Source organism: Pleurodeles waltl, chromosome 2_1, assembly GCF_031143425.1.
Source record: "Pleurodeles waltl isolate 20211129_DDA chromosome 2_1, aPleWal1.hap1.20221129, whole genome shotgun sequence".
In the NCBI taxonomy this organism is placed as follows: Eukaryota; Metazoa; Chordata; class Amphibia; order Caudata; family Salamandridae; genus Pleurodeles; species Pleurodeles waltl.
The window spans coordinates 303,707,369-303,725,965 of record NC_090438.1 but is presented as its reverse complement, the minus strand read 5'-3'; the positions used below and the strand labels follow the sequence as shown (position 1 = coordinate 303,725,965).

The window sequence follows — 18,597 nt, the reverse complement described above, 5'->3', positions numbered from 1 at the left end:
ATGTATTAAAAATCAAGGTTTAGGTTTGGCAAAATAGTTTTTTTGCCACAAGCCGGGGAGAGCAGAGCCAAGTGGGTGCAGTAGATGGTAGGGACCATTGAGGCAGGTTTGACTACAGGGCCAACCTCAATACCTCTTGCCCCCATGGGATCATATTTTCCCAAAATTCTGGGTTGGACGAAAAGTGGCAAGTATTACACTGCCAGTGCATGCTGTAAGGGAAATTTCATGCCACATACACATTCATGCAAATAGCTATGTCACTGAGGGAGTGTTTCACAGATTAACTCACCCTAACAAAAGTCCCAGAGCTTTATTTAGGCCTATGATAGTAGGGCTGAAATATGTTGGTTGAGTAAAGGTCTTAGGACTATTAAATCCTCTAACACCCGTCCATAGATCAGTCTTAATTGTTCCCATCCGCTCTGCAAATAAAGCAATACCTTAGAGTGGATGAGGGATTTTATATTATAGTTTATGCCCCCAAGTCTGATTTCTTTTAAGAGCTCCCTGGAACACGATTGAGCCCACCCTGAACTTAAGGAATCAGGGTAAACCTGATGTTTAAGCATGGCATTAATAGAGTGTGTGAGGGTTATATAGATATAAAAAGGATGTTTTCCTTCCTCACTCCATTATGGGAGATGTCTAGGTGGGGCAGGTACCTTTTCTCTTCTTGGTAAGTGTCATGAGACCAAGAGGTATACTCTTTGGTAGTGATAACACATTTATTTTGCCAGGTTGCAGTGACAGTTTTAAACTGCTCACACAGGTGCCATGGCAGGCCTGAGATATGTTTAGAGGGCTACTTAAGTGGGTGGCACAAAGATTTACAGCCCCTGGGTACATATAGTACTACCTTACTAGGAACCTAAAAGTAAACTAAATGTGTTAATTTGATGTAAGCCAATTTCACTATGTTTTAAGGAGAGAACACCTGCACTTTATTATTGCTTACCAGTGGTAAAACACAGAGTCCTAAAAGCCAACCAAAATGGGTACAGCAAACAGGGGGGGGGGGTGAGGCAAAACGTTTGGAGATGACCCTGCAGAGAGGGCAAAGTCCAACACATCAGTGTTCAATAGGACTCGCCATTTATATCAAATGTTACCACTATGCTTCTACTTGATTTGTTTTAAGCAATTCCTGGTATTCTACTGATTACTCAATATCTCCCTCTGGTGCTCAGAATGTTTTAAAATTTATGAAAGTGAGAACAGGAGATGAAGGGATGCAGCAAGTAAAAAATTGACTTTCAATATATTCAAACAAGAAACACCATAACTAACATCCAAGTAACCACATACTAAATTATCCTCACCTGTGACACATACATTCAACATTGAAAAGTGGAGTAAAAACAATGTCAAATTGTACAATTATATTTAACATTTTGCAAAATAAGACTCAACAGTAGTAACGTACAAACAAGGGACAACGTGTTCTCTGGTTGTGTGGCGGTAAAGTGGTTGAGATTGATTGATGGTAAGTGATGGAGTGGGAGGAGGAAAATCAAAACAAATATTAGAATAACAGTTGGCGAGCCAGCAGACTATCAGGGAGTGTGGAGCCCAGGGCTGGCTCGGATCTTAGAGCCTATGCACAAGCTGAGCACAAAATATTTTGCTATGTAAATCATGCAACAAACGGCATGTAAAATACAGAAAAGTCGCTTCAAAAATCAAAAAAATGTATTTCTTTAACATGTGTAAGCTTTAACATTAATAAGGCACATTATAGCAACGCGCTGAGAAGTACTTTTCAATAGTGATACTTTTGTACAAGTAGTAGTCTGAATTTGAAAGTGCTTTCGCATGCGATAATGAAGAAAACATTTTATATGGGGAAATAAGGAATTTGATTAAGATCACTCGGTTAAGGCAAGTCATGATTTGTCCAAGCTCTGTGGTTTCACTTCCTACAAATCAGTCAGGAAAAAGGTCTATGTGTCTTTCCTTATATGCAGTCTTTGTTATTACCTCTTAGTTCACTTTCTGCAGTTTTTAAATCAGCACAGATTTGACATGAGCATCAGTTACATTGCACAAGGTCACATGCATTGCGAAGCCACGATAGGTATGTGCCCAGAAACACAGGGCGTTAACCGAAGCCGAGACTTGAACCTGGTTCCCCATTTCCACAATTAGGCCACATCATGTGGACGGAGGGAAGCAGCCAGAAGCCTCATGAAAGCTCATTATAATTTGAGGTTCTAACCGGACTTGGAGTTGAGCTAGAACCAGGCTTACTGCTCGAACCTGGCTCGGACTTTCAGTGGCTTGCAAACTCTATACAAGAGTAGGTGATTTGCAAAGCAGGATGAACGATTGTAGCTAGAAACAGCTTGAAACAAGGAGACTGTTTTGGTTAAACATTTTCTTAAAAAGGGGACAAGACTTCAGATTCATTGGCATTTTGCCCTATTGTCCGGAATGTGGAGCCGGAGCCAACAATCCAAACAAAACCTTTGACTTGAGTAACATCTGCAGTAAAATTGGCCATTGGGGATGAAAAAGCGAAAACGTAGCCGCTTAGCTAATAAACTATTGCTACGTGAGCATTCTTTGTTAATGTACACAGTTTTAAAAAAAAAATCTATGGGGAATGCATCCGAGAGTGTGCATTTTTCCAGTTTCAGGATTTTTTGGAACCAAGAGTTTTGTTTATTATGCAGGGTGTGCTGCAATGGTATTTGAATTATTGGCTTTTTTCCTAGTTATTAAGTGCAGTCCTTCTCAGAGAATATTGAAGCTGGAATTAGTGGAGATTCCAACAATGAGGATTCTGTAGGTTCCTCACTGCTGTCAAATGTCAGAGCTTCCCTTCTTGAAGACAATTGCTGGGATGCTTCGTCTGTTCACCCTGCCCAGCTATTACATTTGAAAATATTAAATTCAAGTAAAGGAATGTGCGATTCACTGCATTTTTTTACTTTCATATTTTTAGGGTATGCTTATTTCACTTCAGATATCTTGGGAAACGAAACATTGCAAGGTATTGTACACGTATTTTTGTATACACTTTTTAAATTTGTTTCTTAAGTAAATGCTGCATTATTCATACTTTGTTATGAAATCATTGCTAAGGATGAATTTACCTGACCTGTCGATTTATCTTTTTTTGCTCTCTGATAATTACTGTTGTTTTTCTTTTCTAATGGTGTCAATCGTTGTGGTAACAGAAACAAGAAATGTTTTATCAATAAGATTACTTTTTCAAATGTGTTTTTCCCTTTGCTAAAATCCTAGGTGGTCCTCCTACTTTAATATTTTCTATGGTGTAGTATGATGGAAATATTCTCTCAGAACTGCTAGTTGCATTCGTGTAGCATCCCTTTCTTTTTTAAAAACGTTTACGATTTACTGTAGCTAAATCACCATGGGCACCTCATAGACAAATAATGTCTGGGCCTGAATCCATACGGTTTGCAGGAACTCTTATCTCTCTGTGGTCAGAGGGTTTAGCCAGGCCTCTGGTCTTTTCTATATTTGCATATAGGCTTTCGTTGGCCACTGTATTTACAGACGTATACTGACTATGTACTGAATCAATTGTTTTAAACAATCCAGGTTGATGCTTCTTTTTGTTTTAATATATTTAATGAAGCTATTTATTAGTCTTAATAAAATCAGCAATGAAAAATGGCAAACTATATTAAATACTGGGACAAGTGGTGATATCTCGCCGTTTAATGACGCTGTAGTTATTGTCGTGCCAGTTCCTATCAACATTTTGTGGACATTGAATAAAGGCGCCGTTTAACAAAGCTTTTTCCTTGCGCCTACATGTCTTTCTCCCAGAAAAAGGCTCAAAGTATAATTTTGATTGCTGCAAGTGATTTACAAAGGTGAGATGTACGTGCACCCATGTGTTTGTGCACTTATGCTTTGCAATCATTCTTGAACTATTCATACATAATGTCCACATTAATGTGGTAAAGAGGTATTCCGTGCGTAGTGCCAGACCAGTGACCAAAGATAGGCAATGCGAACTGTAAATTATGACTTCGTGTTATTCAGAGACATTTAAAATACCTATCTCTGCACCTATCAGACCCATGGATGTAGGAAGTTCCTGGCCATTTCTAGCTCAGACATACTAACTCAAAGCCCGTGATGCAAGCCAAACATGTAGGGTCAGTACTAAAACAGGAAATGTCACTGTGTAAGATTTAGCCGTAAGCTGATAACTGAAGCCATAAGATAACCGTTTCTTCTTTATAGGGTTCATGATGCCTGGTCATCGAGGTATTCTGTGGCTGACAAGAAATCCCAGACAATGCCTGCTGTTCGCAGTAGAGCAGGAATTTTCCAAGCCCGCCTCCAGCATCTTAGCAGTTTGGAGAGCTCTTTTACACTTAACCACAGTGAGTATGAAACAAAACAGCGTAGTTGCATTATGGGTTTTTTACAAAGTGTTTACAAATGTTATGGTTCTCACAGCGTATTATGTAGAAGTCTTTTTCCAGTCTTTGCTTAGCTGGTGATCCACAAACGTATTGAAAGCGGCTTTTGCAATATGATACAACATTTTGCTTGGACATTGTGTCCACCGTAATATTTTGTGTATGAGTCAAGAGTGGAACGGTGCATGTGGCAGGGGAGCAGTGGAGGGATGAACAGTGGATTCGAGCTCTGAGAAATGACTGGAGGTAGTTCACACTGAGATTGTAATCGTAGGTGTTAGACCTGACAGCCTTAGGGTGGTCACCCCTAACTTTTTGCCTGCCTCCCTCCACTTTTTGGTCACTGTTTTTGCTGGCTTTTATACTCTGCACACTTTATCACTGCTAACCAGTGCTAAAGTGCATCTGCTCTCTCTCTTTAAACATGGTAACCTTGGATCATACCTGATTGGACTATTTAATTTACTTATAAGTCCCTAGTAATGTGCACTATATGTGCCTAGGGCCTGTAGATTAAATGCTACTAGTAGGCCTGCAGCACTGGTTGTGCCACCCACTTAAGTAGCCCCTTTACTGTGTCTCAGGCCTGCCATTGCAAGGCCTGTGTGTGCAGTTTCACTGTCACCTCGACTTGGCATTTAAAAGTACTTGCCAAGCCTAAACCTCCCCTTTCTCCACATATAAGTCACCTCTAATGTGTGCCCTAGGTAACCCCTAGAGCAGGGTTCTGTGTGGGTGAAAGGCAGGACTTGTACCTGTGTAGTTTACATGTCCTGGTAGTGTAAAATTCCTAAATTCGTTTTTGCACTACTGTGAGGCCTGCTCCCTTCATAGGCTAACATTGGGGCTGCCCTCATACAGTATTGAAGCGGTAGGTGCAGATCTGAAAGGAGTAGAAAGGTCATATTTCGTATGGCCAGAATGGTAATACCAAATCCTGCTGACTGGTGAAGATGGATTTAATATTACTATTCTAGAAATGCCACTTTTAGAATGTGAGCATTTCTTTTCACTTAAATTTTCTGTGTCTTACAATCCACGCCTGGCTGGGCTTAGTTGAAAGCTCCTTGTGCATTCAGTCAGACACTCCCCAAACACAGGGTACTCAGCCTCACTTGCATACATCTGCATTTTGAATGGGTCTTCCTGGGCTGGGAGGGTGGAGGGCCTGCTATCACACAAAGGACTGCCACACCCCCTACTGGGACCCTGGCAGACAGGATTGAACTGAAAGGGGACCTGGTGCACTTCTTAGCCACTCTTTGAAGTCTCTCCCACTTCAAAGGCACATTTGGGTATAAATCAGGGCCTCTACCCTACCCCATCAGACACTTGCTGGAGAAGAAACCTGACCCAGAACCTGCATCCTGCCAAGAAGAACTGCCTGGCTGGCTAAAGGACTCACCTGACTGCTTTCTACAAAGGACTGCTGCCTTGCTGAACTCTTGCCTTGCTGCTGAAGTGCTCTCCAAGGGCTTGGCTAGAGCTTGCCTCCTGTTCCCTGAAGTCTCAGGACCAAAAAGAATTCTCTTTTTTCATTTAGACGCTTTGTGCGGCGACAAATGCGACGCACAGCTTGCTCCGCCGATCCGGAAAGACGCCGCTCGACGCGACGCCTACGGTGCGACCGGAACTTCGACACACGGCCTCGCCTGGACAACGCCGCCCGACTTCAGAAAGGAAATCGACGCAACAGCTGCCGTGAGGGAGAAGATTCCACGCACAGCCCACCGGAACGACGCGCAGCCTAGGATTCCACGCACAGACCCCGGGACATCTGGTAATCCCGCGAACCACAGAAGGAGACTGTCCGCACGCCGAAAAATGACACACAACTTCCCCGCGTGAAAAATAACGATGCAAGTCTGTGTGTGAAGGGGCGAAACCGACGCACACACCATTTTTCCACGTATCTCCTCCTCTGCGGCCCTTTGCGGAGATTTTCCACTTTAAACGAGGTACTTTGTGCTTGAAAGAGACTTTGTTTGCTTTTTAAAGACTTAAGACACTTTATATCACTTTTCAGTGATATCTCTACAATTTCATATTGCATCTTTACTCGTTTTGACCTGCAAATATCCAGATAAATATTATATATTTTTCTAAACACTGTGTGGTGTATTTTTGTGGTGCTATATTGTGTTAGTGTATGATTTATTGCACAAATACTTTACACATTGCCTTCTAAGTTAAGCCTGACTGCTCGTGCCAAGCTACCAGAGGGTGGGCACAGGATAATTTGGATTGTGTGTGACTTACCCTGACTAGAGTGAGGGTTCTTGCTTGGACAGAGGGTAACCTGACTGCAAACCAAAAACCCCATTTCTAACATTGGTGATCAGCGGTGAGGATAGGACTTGTATTTGTGCAGTGACATACTGTAGACTGAAAATTGATGCTCAACAGGGGGAAAGAAGGGCAGAAAGAGAAGCCAAGCAAGCTGGGGCTGAAAGAGCAGCCAAACAGATTGAAGCTGAAAGAGCTGAAGCTGCAGCTGAGAGAGCCTTGGCTGAAAATAAACTTTTGTTGGCTCATGAACTGAGTCTCAAGGAGCTGGATCTCAAGGCAAAGCAGTCTGAATCTAGCAGTAATGGTTGCAGCATACAGACAGGACCTGCTGGAGAAAAGAAGGTTTGTATACCCAAAATGTGGTGCCCAGTTTTGTGGTGGGAGATGACATAGATAAATGGTTATCTGCTTTGAAGTTGCACTAGAGGCTTATGAGGTTCCTGAAGGGCAATGGGGTACAGCTATGTGGAGTTATGTGGAGGTAACCCTAGTGTCCCTGGGGGATGCAGAGATGGTGCCAAAAGCCCACATGCCTGCCAATACTTCCAAGTATAGACAGTGGGTCACCATCAATGGGCAAAGGGTGGAGGCTCTGCGTGACACAGGAGCCAGCATGACTACTGTCAAGGGTCAGCTGGTGTCAGCAGAGCAGGTCATCCCCAATACATTTCACCAGGTCATAGTCGCTGACAATCGTGAGAGCCACCTACCGGTAGCTCTGGTTCCCTTTGAGTGGGGGGGTCTCTGGTACTCTGAAAGTAGCTGTGAGTCCTGCCATGCCTGTAGATTGTCTGTTAGGCAACGACCTTGAGCACACTACCTAGAAGGAGGTAGTGCTAAGGTCTCACTTGGAAATGTTAGGATTGCCTGAGTGGGTCTGCATGACCACACGGTCCATGGCTGACCGAGAGGGAAGTCAAGGGTGTCTGGAGCCTGGAACAATGGCCTAGACAACTGCCAAGAGGAGGGGCGAGGGGCGCGGGAAACCGGTCCCAGAAGTTCCCGCAGTGGTTGACGGGGTTCCTGAGGAGGAGGCCCCCGAGCCAACTGGGGAAGACATTGCCACCCTAGGTGATCTACCTGATCTTGCTGGCTGGCAAGTTGAGGGTGGACCCACCAGGGAGGAATTCTGCAAGGCGCGGAAAGAATGTCCCACTCTGGAGGGTATGAGGAAGCAAGCCTCAGCCCAGGCAGCAGGTGAAGCCTCTGGCGATCACCACATATATTGGGAGAATGATCTCCTCTACAGTGAGCCTAAGGTTCCGGCCATTGGGGCAGCGCGTGCGCTGGTGGTCCCCCAGTGTTACCGAACCTACTGGGTCTGTCTCACGACATTCCCCTGGCAGGACATTTGGGGCAAGACAAGACCTTTGACAGGCTTGTCACCCACTTTTATTGGCCCAGAATAAGGACAAACTCAGATACGTTCTGTAGATCTTGTCCTACCTGCCAGGCCAGTGGTAAAACAGGAAAAAGGGTTAAGGCCCCCCTGATTCCACTTCCTGTCATTGGCACCCCCTTTGAAAGGGTGGGCATCGACATTGTTGGACCATTGGACCCCAAAAATGCCCTAGGCAACAGGTTCATCCTGGTTTTGGTGGACCATGCCACCCGTTACCCAGAGGCAATCCCTCTGAGGACCGTAACTGCACCAGTGGTGACCAGAACTCTGATGGGGATATTTACCCGTGTGGGATTCCCAAAGGAGATAGTGTCTGACAGAGGCACTAACTTCATGTCTGCATACATGAAGTCTATGTGGGATGCGTGTGGTGTAACCTACAAGTTCACCACACCCTATCACCCCAATCTAATGGTCTTGTGGAGAGATTCAACAAGACCTTGAAAGGCATGATTGGTGGCCTCCCTGAGGCCCTGAGGCGTAAGTGGGACGTCCTCTTACCATGCCTTCTCTTTGCTTACAGAGAGGTACCCCAGAAGGGGTTAGGGTTCAATCACTATGACGTTCTCTATGGGTACCCTGTCAGGGGACCCTTAAGCATTGTCAAGGAGGGGTTGGAGAAATCTCCAAAGGCACCTCCTCAGGATGTGGTCAGCTACATGTTGGCCCTCCGCAACCAGATAAACCGCTTCTGGAAAGAGGCCAAAAGTAACCTTGAGGCCAGTCAAGAGGTAATGAAACGCTGGTATGACCAGAAGGCCACCCTGGTAGAGTTTCAACCTGGAGACAAAGTGTGGGTAATGGAGCCAGTAGAGCCTAGAGCTCTCCAGGACCGCTGGTCTGGCCCATTTGAAGTAAAGGAGCGGAAAGGGGAGGCCACTTACCTAGTGGACCTCCAATCCCCTAGGAACCCCCTAAGGGTGCTCCATGTCAACCGACTGAAGCCTCATTTTGAGAGGTCTGAAGTCAACATGCTTCTGGTCACAGATGAAGGAATGGAAGAGGAGAGTGAACCTCTCCCCGACCTCCTCTCTGCCCAAGAAGGTGATGGGTCAGTGAGAGGTGTCATTCTCTCTGACCCCCTGACTCTAAACCAGAGAGGAGACTGCTATGAGCTGTTGGAGCAGTTCTACCCCGTTTTCCCTTACTCCTGGACTGACCCACCTCTGTGTTCATGACATTGACACAGGTGACAGTCTCCCTGTGAAGAACACAATTTACAGGTTATCGTATAAGGTGAAGGCCAGCATCAAGGAGGAGGTCTCCAAGATGTTAGCTTTAAGGGTTATTGAGAAATCCAGTAGTCCCTGGGCCAGCCCTGTGGTGTTGGTCCCTAAGGCTACTGCCCCAGGTGCGAAGCCAGAACTCAGGTTCTGTGTGGACTACCGGGGTCTCAACTCAGTCACACGGACTGATGCTCACCCCATCCCCCGAGCTGATGAGCTCGTTGACAGACTAGGCGGTGCCAAATTCCTGAGTACGTTTGATCTTACTTCAGGGTACTGGCAGATCGCCCTGACTGAGGGGGCTAAAGAGAGATCCGCATTTTCCACACCTGATGGCCATTACCAGTTCCGGGTGATGCCATTTGGGTTGAAAAATGCCCCCGCTACCTTCCAACGGTTGGTTAACGGGGTCCTAGCTGGCAAGGATGCCTTCTGTGCAGCCTACCTGGACGACATAGCTGTCTACAGTTCCAGCTGGGAGGAACACCTGCTCCACCTCAAGGAGGTGCTTCAGTCCCTGCAACAGGCAGGCCGGACCATCAAGGCTAGTAAGTGCCAGATTGGGCAGGGTTCCGTGGTGTACTTGGAACACCTAGTGGGTGGTGGCAAGGTGCAGCCACTCCAGGCCAAGATTGAAACTATCAAGGCCTGGCAACCACCTAGAACACAGACTGAGATGAGATGAGAGCCTTTTTAGGCCTCACTGGATACTACCGCAGATTTGTCAAGGGCTATGGTACCATTGTGTCACCCTTGACAGAACTCACTTCCAAGAAACAACCTAGGCTTGTGAAATGGACAGAGGCTTGTCAGAAAGCCTTTGACTCTCTGAAGGAAGCCATGTGCACAGCCCCGTGCTCAAGGCCCCTTACTACTCCAAGGAATTTATTGTGCAGACAGACGCTTCAGAGCATGGCATAGGGGCGGTCCTAGCACAGCTAAATGAGGAGGGACTAGACCAACCAGTAGTCTTTATTAGCAGAAGGCTATTACCATGGGAACAGAGGTAGAGTGCTATTGAGAGAGAAGCTTTTGCTGTGGTCTGGGCACTGAAGAAGCTGAGGCCATACCTGTTTGGGACTCACTTCCGGGTTCAGACAGACCACAGGCCCCTCAGATGGCTCATGCAGATGAGGGGTGAAAATCCTAAACTCTTGCGGTGGTCCATTTCCCTGCAGGGGATGGACTTTACGGTGGAGCATCACCCAGGGGTTGACCACGCCAATGCTGATTGTCTCTCCAGATACTTCCGCCTTAGCGATGAGAGCTCCCAGGAGGTCGGGTAGCTCTCCCCACTTTCAGCTGGGGGGAACACATGTTAGACCTGACAGCCTTAGGGTGGTCACCCCTAACTTTTTGCTTGCCACCCTCCACTTTTTGGACACTGTTTTTGCTGGCTTTTAGACTCTGCGCACTTTATCACTGCTAACCAGTGCTAAAGTGCACCTGCTCTCTCCCTTTAAACATGGTAACCTTGGATCATACCTGATTGGACTATTTAATTTACTTATAAGTCCCTAGTAATGTGCACTATATGTGCCTAGGGCCTGTAGAATAAATGCTACTAGTGGGCCTGCAGCACTGGTTGTGCCACCCACTTAAGTAGCCCCTTTACCTTGTCTCAGGCCTGCCATTGCAAGGCCTGTGTGTGCGGTTTCACTGTCACCTCGACTTGGCATTTAAAAGTACTTGCCAAGCCTAAACCTCCCCTTTCTCCACATATAAGTCACCTCTAATGTGTGCCCTAGGTAACCCCTAGAGCAGGGTGCTGTGTGGGTGAGAGGCATCACTTGTACCTGTGTAGTTTAAAACTCCTGAATTTGTTTTTGCACTACTGTGAGGCCTGCTCCCTTCATAGGCTAACATTGGGGTTGCCCTCATACAGTATTGAAGTGGTAGCTGCTGATCTGAAAGGAGTAGGAAGGTCATATTTAGTATGGCCAGAATGGTAATACCAAATCCTGCTGATTGGTGAAGTTGGATTTAATATTACTATTCTAGAAATGCCACTTTTAGAAAGTGAGCATTTCTTTGCACTTAAATCTTTCTGTGCCTTACAATCCACGTCTGGCTGGGCTTAGTTGACAGCTCCTTGTGCATTCACTCAGACACACCCCAAACACAGGGTACTCAGCCTCACTTACATACATCTGCATTTTGAATGGGTCTTCCTGGGCTGGGAGGGTGGAGGGCCTGCTCTCACACAAAGGACTGCCACACCCCCTACTGGGATCCTGGCAGACAGGATTGAACTGAAAGGGGACCTGGTGCACTTCTTAGCCACTCTTTGAAGTCTCCCCCACTTCAAAGGCACATTTGGGTATAAAACAGGGCCTCTGCCCTACCTCATCAGACACTTGCTGGAGAAGAAACCTGACCCAGAACCTGTATCCTGCCAAGAAGAACTGCCTGGTTGCCTAAAGGACTCACCTGACTGCTTTCTACAAAGGACTGCTGCCTTGCTGAACTCTTGCCTTGCTGCTGAAGTGCTCTCCAAGGGCTTGGATAGAGCTTGCCTTCTGTTCCCTGAAGTCTCAGGACCAAAAAGACATCTCTTTTTCATGTGGACGCCTTGTGCGCCAAAACATTTGACGCACAGCTTGCTCCGCAGTGAAAAATTCACTGCACGCCGATCCGGAAAGACGCCGCTCGATGCAAAGCCTGCGGTGTGACCGGAACTTCGACGCACGGCCTCGCCTGGACAACGCCGCCCAACTTCAGAAAGGAAATCGACGCAACGCCTGCCGTGAGGGAGAAGATTCCACGCATAGCCCACCGGAACGACGTGCAGCCGGAAAACAAGCCTAGGATTCCACGCACAGACCCCGGGACATCTGGTAATCCCGCGAACCACAGAAGGAGACTGTCCGCGTGCCGGAAAACGACGCATGACTTCCCAGCATGAAAAATAACGACACAAGTCCGTGTGTGAAGGGGCGAATCCGACGCACACACCATTTTTCCACGTATCTCCTCCTCTGCGGCCCTTTGCAGAGATTTTTCACTTTAAACCAGGTACTTTGTGATTGAAAGAGACTTTGTTTGCTTTTTAAAGACTTAAGACACTTTATATCACTTTTCAGTGATATCTCTACAATTTCATATTGCATCTTTATTCGTTTTGACCTGCAAATATCCAGATAAATATTATATATTTTTCTAAACACTGTGTGGTGTATTTTTGTGGTGCTATATTGTGTTAGTGTATGATTTATTGCACAAATACTTTACACATTGCCTTCTAAGTTAAGCCTGACTGCTCGTGCCAAGCTACCAGAGGGTGGGCAAAGGGTAATTTGAATTGTGTGTGACTTACCCTGACTAGAGTGAGGGTTCTTGCTTGGACAGAGGGTAACCTGACTGCCAACCAAAAAACCCATTTCTAACAGTAGGTTTCTGTCCTGAAGAGGGATAGTGTGTGCTGGGTAGGGGCCTTGGCCTAAGGGCTGGGGTGGGCCAACCCAGTAATAAGGACACCCACACACTGGTTGGTGGGTTACTAGCCACTAGGCAGACCTGTCTGGGCTATTGAATTACCTCTGCTTCTATATCATCGATCATACCATTGCTAGTGGGTGTGAGGAGCATGATAATTTCCCCTGTTTTTTTAATGCTTCAAAAATGGTGTGTCCAACATAGGATTCCTCCTTTACCCATAAGGAAAAGAAAGAAACCAAATAACTCAGAAAATAAAATGAACATTTTAAACATTATCATGGATGAAGACACCAGCGGCCTAGGGCGTCCTGGGCCTCTGAATGAGATAAGACACATTAAATAGGTTAGTGCAAAGTCTCTCAACTTGGTGGCGTTCAGGGGCTGGGGCCGCAGACTGTACCTTACGGTGCCCTGTCCTGATGTGATGACCTCATCAGTAGCCCCCTTAGGGTCACTTGCAGAGGGGCTCTCACTCATGACAGTCCCTCGAGATTCCTTACCATCGTCACCTTGCGTGGTTCAGCTGCGTGGCTGGATTTCGGGGCAGAGTCTCCGCTGGGTCCAACCAGAGGATAAGCGGCACCAGTGTCATCAGTTTCAGGGTACGTGAATTGATGTTCGTCCCCCAACCCTTGGTACTCCTGCCCCAGGGGTCTGTACCATTTGAAGAACTACACATTTCTTGTTATTGACTCACCCCCACGTTGAATGGTGATCATGGTCCGTCTGACCTTGCCTACTTCCCATGGTACCAGCTCAAAGGGGAGTTTGAACTTCCCTGCTGGATGATGATTCTTGACCACCACCATGTCACCAATGTGAATGTCACTGGCTCGGGCATGTCTCTTCCTTGACATGCTGTCATTTTTAACACAGCCTTGACACAAGGTATCCGCCACTTTGTTTTGCATTGTGGAGGCTCTTGTACTTCAAGCACAGGATGCTGGACAATACTTTAGTTTTACATGGGGGTGAGCCGATACTCCTGTAAGAAAACGTACAAAGCACTCTCTATACTTTGACTGTTGGCCACCACTATTCTCAAGACCTTGTTTAGCGTCCTCAGGAAGCGTTCTGCTTCCCCGTTCATCTGAGGTCAGCGAGGGGTAAATTTGCGATGGTGGACTCCCCAGAATGCTAGATATTCAATGAAGTCTTGGCTTGAGAAGGGTGGGCTGTTGTCCATTCTAAGCTCATGAAGTAGTCCGTAAGTGGCCATGAACTTTTCCAGGCGAGGTGTTAGTGTGTGGGATCATGATGGAGTACAAAATCTCCACCTCTGGATATTTTGAGAAATCATCAGTGATGACGAGCATGTGACATCCATCAGGTAGGCTTCCAAAGTCTGCACTTGCTCAGTGCAATCGGGCAGAAGGGATGGATTTAGTGATGATGGGTGCTGGCGGGTCAGCAAGGCCAACCGCTTAGCATATGGTGCAGTGTCACAAAGCACGCTCGGCGTGTTCTTCTAATTCCGGCGAACCATACTTTTCACCAAAGTTTTGCCTTTTTTTCGCTATCCCTTGGTGGGTGGAGTGTAGTAGGTCTACGACTAGTTGCTGTAGCAATGCAGGAATCACCAGTCGAGGGACGCACAGCAGGCTCCCTTCTGGGGAGATATTACATGTTCTTGTTGGATGTGGTGGAGTGAGGACAATGACAGATGTGCTTCGTCAGTGCGTCTTGACATGTTGTACATCATGGTATGCCAGTTCCCTGTAGTGACCACTGATATCCCCATTTGAAGAAATTCATCTGCCTTGGTGGCTGCCTTGATATCTTCTAGTGCGATGGGCGGAGGTTGTGACCCCTCTGCCACCATTCTCACGTACTACTCCATATCTTCAGTGTCTGCCTCTTCATGCCTGGTGGTGGTTCAGGCATGCGAGACAAATAATCGGCTGGGTTCTGGGCTGCTGGTCATTAGACTACTGAGAATCTGTATTCTTGTATTCTTGAGGCTATTTGGACGATGACCCATTAAATAGAGGTATGAGTGACTTGTGGTCTGTGTGCACCATGAACAGCTGGCCATACTAGTAGAGATGAAAATGACGACAACCCCACTGGACAGCAATGGCTTCCTTTCAATGTGCGAGTATTGCTACTCTATGTTTGTTAGTGCTCGACTTGCCGAGGCCACCGGGGCCCACTTGCCATTTGCTCCCTTTTGAGAGAGAACTGCCCCCAAAGCAGTGGGGCTGGCATCCACCAAGAGTTGTGAGTCTTTGCACGGGTCAAAGTATACCAGTGTTGTGTGTGCCGACAACACATTCTTTGTTGCCTGGAAGGACTCTTTTTGGGCTTGTCCCCATTCTGAGTTTGTGTTTGCTTTGGTCAACTCTTTCAGGGGTGCCGTAAGGGAGCTCAGGCTCTGGATGAACCTTCCACATTATGTAACTATCCCAAAAAAGGTTCAGACTCTGGAGACAGTGGGGGGGGGGCAGGTGCTGACTGGATGTCTTTAACTTTCTCCGGATCAGGCATGACTCAGTTTTCTAAAAAGCGATATCCGAAGAAGACAACTTCTCTCTGTAGGAATGCACAATTCTGTTGGCGGAGAGTTAGGCCTTTGTCATTAGTTGTTTGAACGTAGCTCGTAGTCTCTCTAGATGTTCCTCGATGTTGGAAGCGTGCATTAGAATGTCATCGCTAACGTTGATGACTCCATCCAGTCCTGCCAGTACTCCCCGAATGATGTCTTGAAAGACTTCACCTGCACTTGACATGCCAAAATTAAGACTTTGTACCTTCTTAGTCCAATGTGGGTGGAAAAAGTGGTGATGGCTGGTTATTCCGGAGCCAGCAGCAGTTGGTGGTAGTTGGTCCGGAGGTCCATTTTGGAGAACCATTGTGACCCACTCACTTCTGCAACAATATTGTCCACTGTAGGTGTCAAGTGGCGTTCACGTCAGATGGCCATGTTCGGTAGTCACATATCTACACATATTCTGACCTCACCATGCTGCTTGGGTTACTGAGTGACTGCAATGAGTGAGACCCAAGATGTTGGTCTGTCCACCTGTTCAATGTTGCCAGCCTCTTCCAATTTTCGTAGCTTCTCCTCCACCTTGGCACAAAGGTGAAAGACAATGCGCCGAAGTTTACAGGGCCACAAGCTGGTTGGATTCTTCGACGTGGAGGTGTATGAGTCTGTCTTTTAGACATCCGATGCCTTCAAACAGCCGTGAGAATTCAGACACCAACTGATCCATGCTTCCCAGGTGCACATTGAAGGCAAAGGACACAAGGTTGAGCTTCTCTGCCATCTTGCAGCTCAGTAGCATGCCTAATCTGGTCTTGGTGACGTACACCTTGGCACGGACTGACTGTGATTCATGTGAAACTTCGGTTATGAAGACTCCGGCCAGGGGAAGAGGTGTTGACGATGCAAATGAGCAGACTTGAGTGGTACTGGGACACAGAGTGGGGCGAATGGGCAGAGTTCGTAGGACAGACTGTCACAATGTTTATTGATGCTCTTGTGTCGATGAGGGCTGAAATCTGGTGGCTGGTGGCTGGCCAAGGAGATGTTGCACTTTCGGATGTGCCTTTCGGGGTGTCTTCCGGGCTGCTTCACATGGATAATATGTACAGCATCTTCCACGTCATCTTCCATGTCATCACCATCCATGTCCCCTTCATGCTCAGGAATTGTGGTGGTTTTACTTGTTCTGCCTTTACCTGTCGCTGCAAGGCTGCTTGCATGTGTGCTGCCCGCACCTTTGACAGCTCCTGCAACCATCCCATGGTGAGTATGTCCGCCATGGTCATACCTGGGATCTGTAGAATGTTTTCTCTCAGCTTCACTGAGTGGCACACTTGGATGAACTGGGCGCAGATCTCATTGTCTGCGTTTAACAGAGTGCAGGTGCTGGCAAGCTCCTTGTGCCTAGCGTAAAAGGTGTCCACGGATTCCTCCAGAAGCTCTTTCGTCTGGCGGAGAAGAAAACAATCATAGTCAGGATTTGCGAGTGGTACAAAGTGCACAGAACGGGCCCGTTTCAGAGTCTGATAGGTGAACGGTGGGCCTTCCTCCGTCACGGATTAACTTGTGAATTGTGGCATCCCCAAGATGTAGGAGCATAGGGCATTTTCTGTTGTTGTCTAGTGCCACTCAGCGAAATGATTCTCCAGTCTCTCCACTTGTTTCAACTTTATTTCAGTTTATGCAAGGATGCATACAGTCATTTCCCTGAGCCAGTGGGAGTCCTCACAGCTGGTTGTGCATGTAGCAGCAGACAGACGGCAAATGAGCAAAGTCTTGTCTTTCCTGTGTCGCACACCTGCGTTCTGAGGCACTCCGGCACAGCTTCCTAGTGGGTAGCATCCCTTTCAGAGCACTGAGACCCCATGCAAACACAGCGGAGACGTGCGTGCAGAGAGCGGTAGGTGGGGCTAATCCCTTTCACAGGGCTTCATACTATGCAATGTTGCCGCTGGAGCACGGCTTGGCTGGAAGCGGGACCACAGTGAAGAATGGAGGCTGTCAGGGGTCACAGGTGGCCAGGATTTCACCGCGGTTAATTCTACATTCGCCACACCTGGTGAGGTTTCAGGGCTCGGCAGGCGGGAACCCCAGTGTGAGGACGAGTGCATAATCACACTGTAGCGGAGAGAAATGTGGGTTGTCACCGCCGTCCTCGTCGCCAGTTTGTTGGATAGGGACCTCGGCTTAAGGACTGGGGTGGACCAACCCAGTAATAAGGACACACAGGTTGGGGGGTTACTAGTCATGAGGCAGACCTGCCCGGGCTATTTTACTACCTCTGCTTCTACTTCATCGATCAAATCATTGCTACTGGATGTGAGGGGCTTGATCATTTCCCCCTGGTGTTTTGCTGCTACAGCAACAGTGTGTCCCAACATAACAGTGTGCCTCCAAGAAATGTGTATTAAGTTTTTTTCTGACTTGCAGGGTAATAGAGCCGCTGTGCTGCTGACGGGGATGTGTTAGGCATTCCAAGTCCCTAAACGAAGATGGCCTTTCAGTTGACCTTTCAAATTATTCCACGAGAGTAGCTATCGCACAGCCAGATCTGAATACAGGCAATGACAAAAATATAATATGATTTCGAAGTTCGACATAATTGGTCTTTTTGTGTTAAACCGGACTGCTGCAACAATCCTAACCATTTTATGCATGAGTTCAACCTCGTGTACCTGTCCTTCACAACTGTTGTGTCCCAAGGGAAAGCTACGCAAGGAATACACTTGAGCAGAAAAACCCATCTAACGCTTGTGAGGTACATGTAGTCATTCTCAGGCCACAACAGCTTGACAGTAGAGGAGCATGAGATGAGGGAGTGAGCTGAATTAAGATATATTTGCTATTTTGGTCATGTTTAGTGCACAAAGTGTTTTACTGAGGGAAGGGAAGCAATGTTTGAATTCAAGTGCTGGGTGAAAAATTTTTCTTGTAGAAGACGGAAAATTAGGAAACAATTCAAGCTACGTGAAGAAGAAGAATGTTGACCTTGTGTGAAATTGACTTTGCACGAGGTCGATGTGTCTTCATCCCCACTGGATCGGATTACAAACAAATACATAAATAAATAGTGAGCCAAAAAAATTTGATACACACTCACTAGCCTCCCAATCTGTTGATGGCAAAGTACAGAGAAAACAGTTGTTACAGTTGTGGCATAGGCTTAGCCCTTTAGAGTAAAGGCCATGCTTTTATCAAATCTGCTTAGTTTATCCCGCTAAGGACCCAGCAGTTTAGTGGGAAAACCATATAGATATTCCCTCACTGGAAATAGCAATACACAATATAACTGCTTCTAGTTTGTAGGAAAAGATAAATGGGGCATAGGAGTTAGTGCATGTTTAAACA

General features: G+C 46.8%; 1 protein-coding gene across 2 annotated transcripts in view; it reads left to right on the top strand.

Moving 5' to 3' along the window:
• DOCK11 (dedicator of cytokinesis 11) overlaps positions 1 to 18,597 on the top strand; it is a 1,108,606-nt gene that overhangs the window by 720,729 nt on the left and 369,280 nt on the right. For both annotated transcript variants that reach the window (XM_069212535.1, XM_069212533.1), the window contains 2 exons: positions 2,948 to 2,995; positions 4,225 to 4,367. In XM_069212535.1, coding sequence (XP_069068636.1) covers positions 2,948 to 2,995; positions 4,225 to 4,367 — 191 coding nt within the window. The remainder of the gene's footprint in view (positions 1 to 2,947; positions 2,996 to 4,224; positions 4,368 to 18,597) is intronic.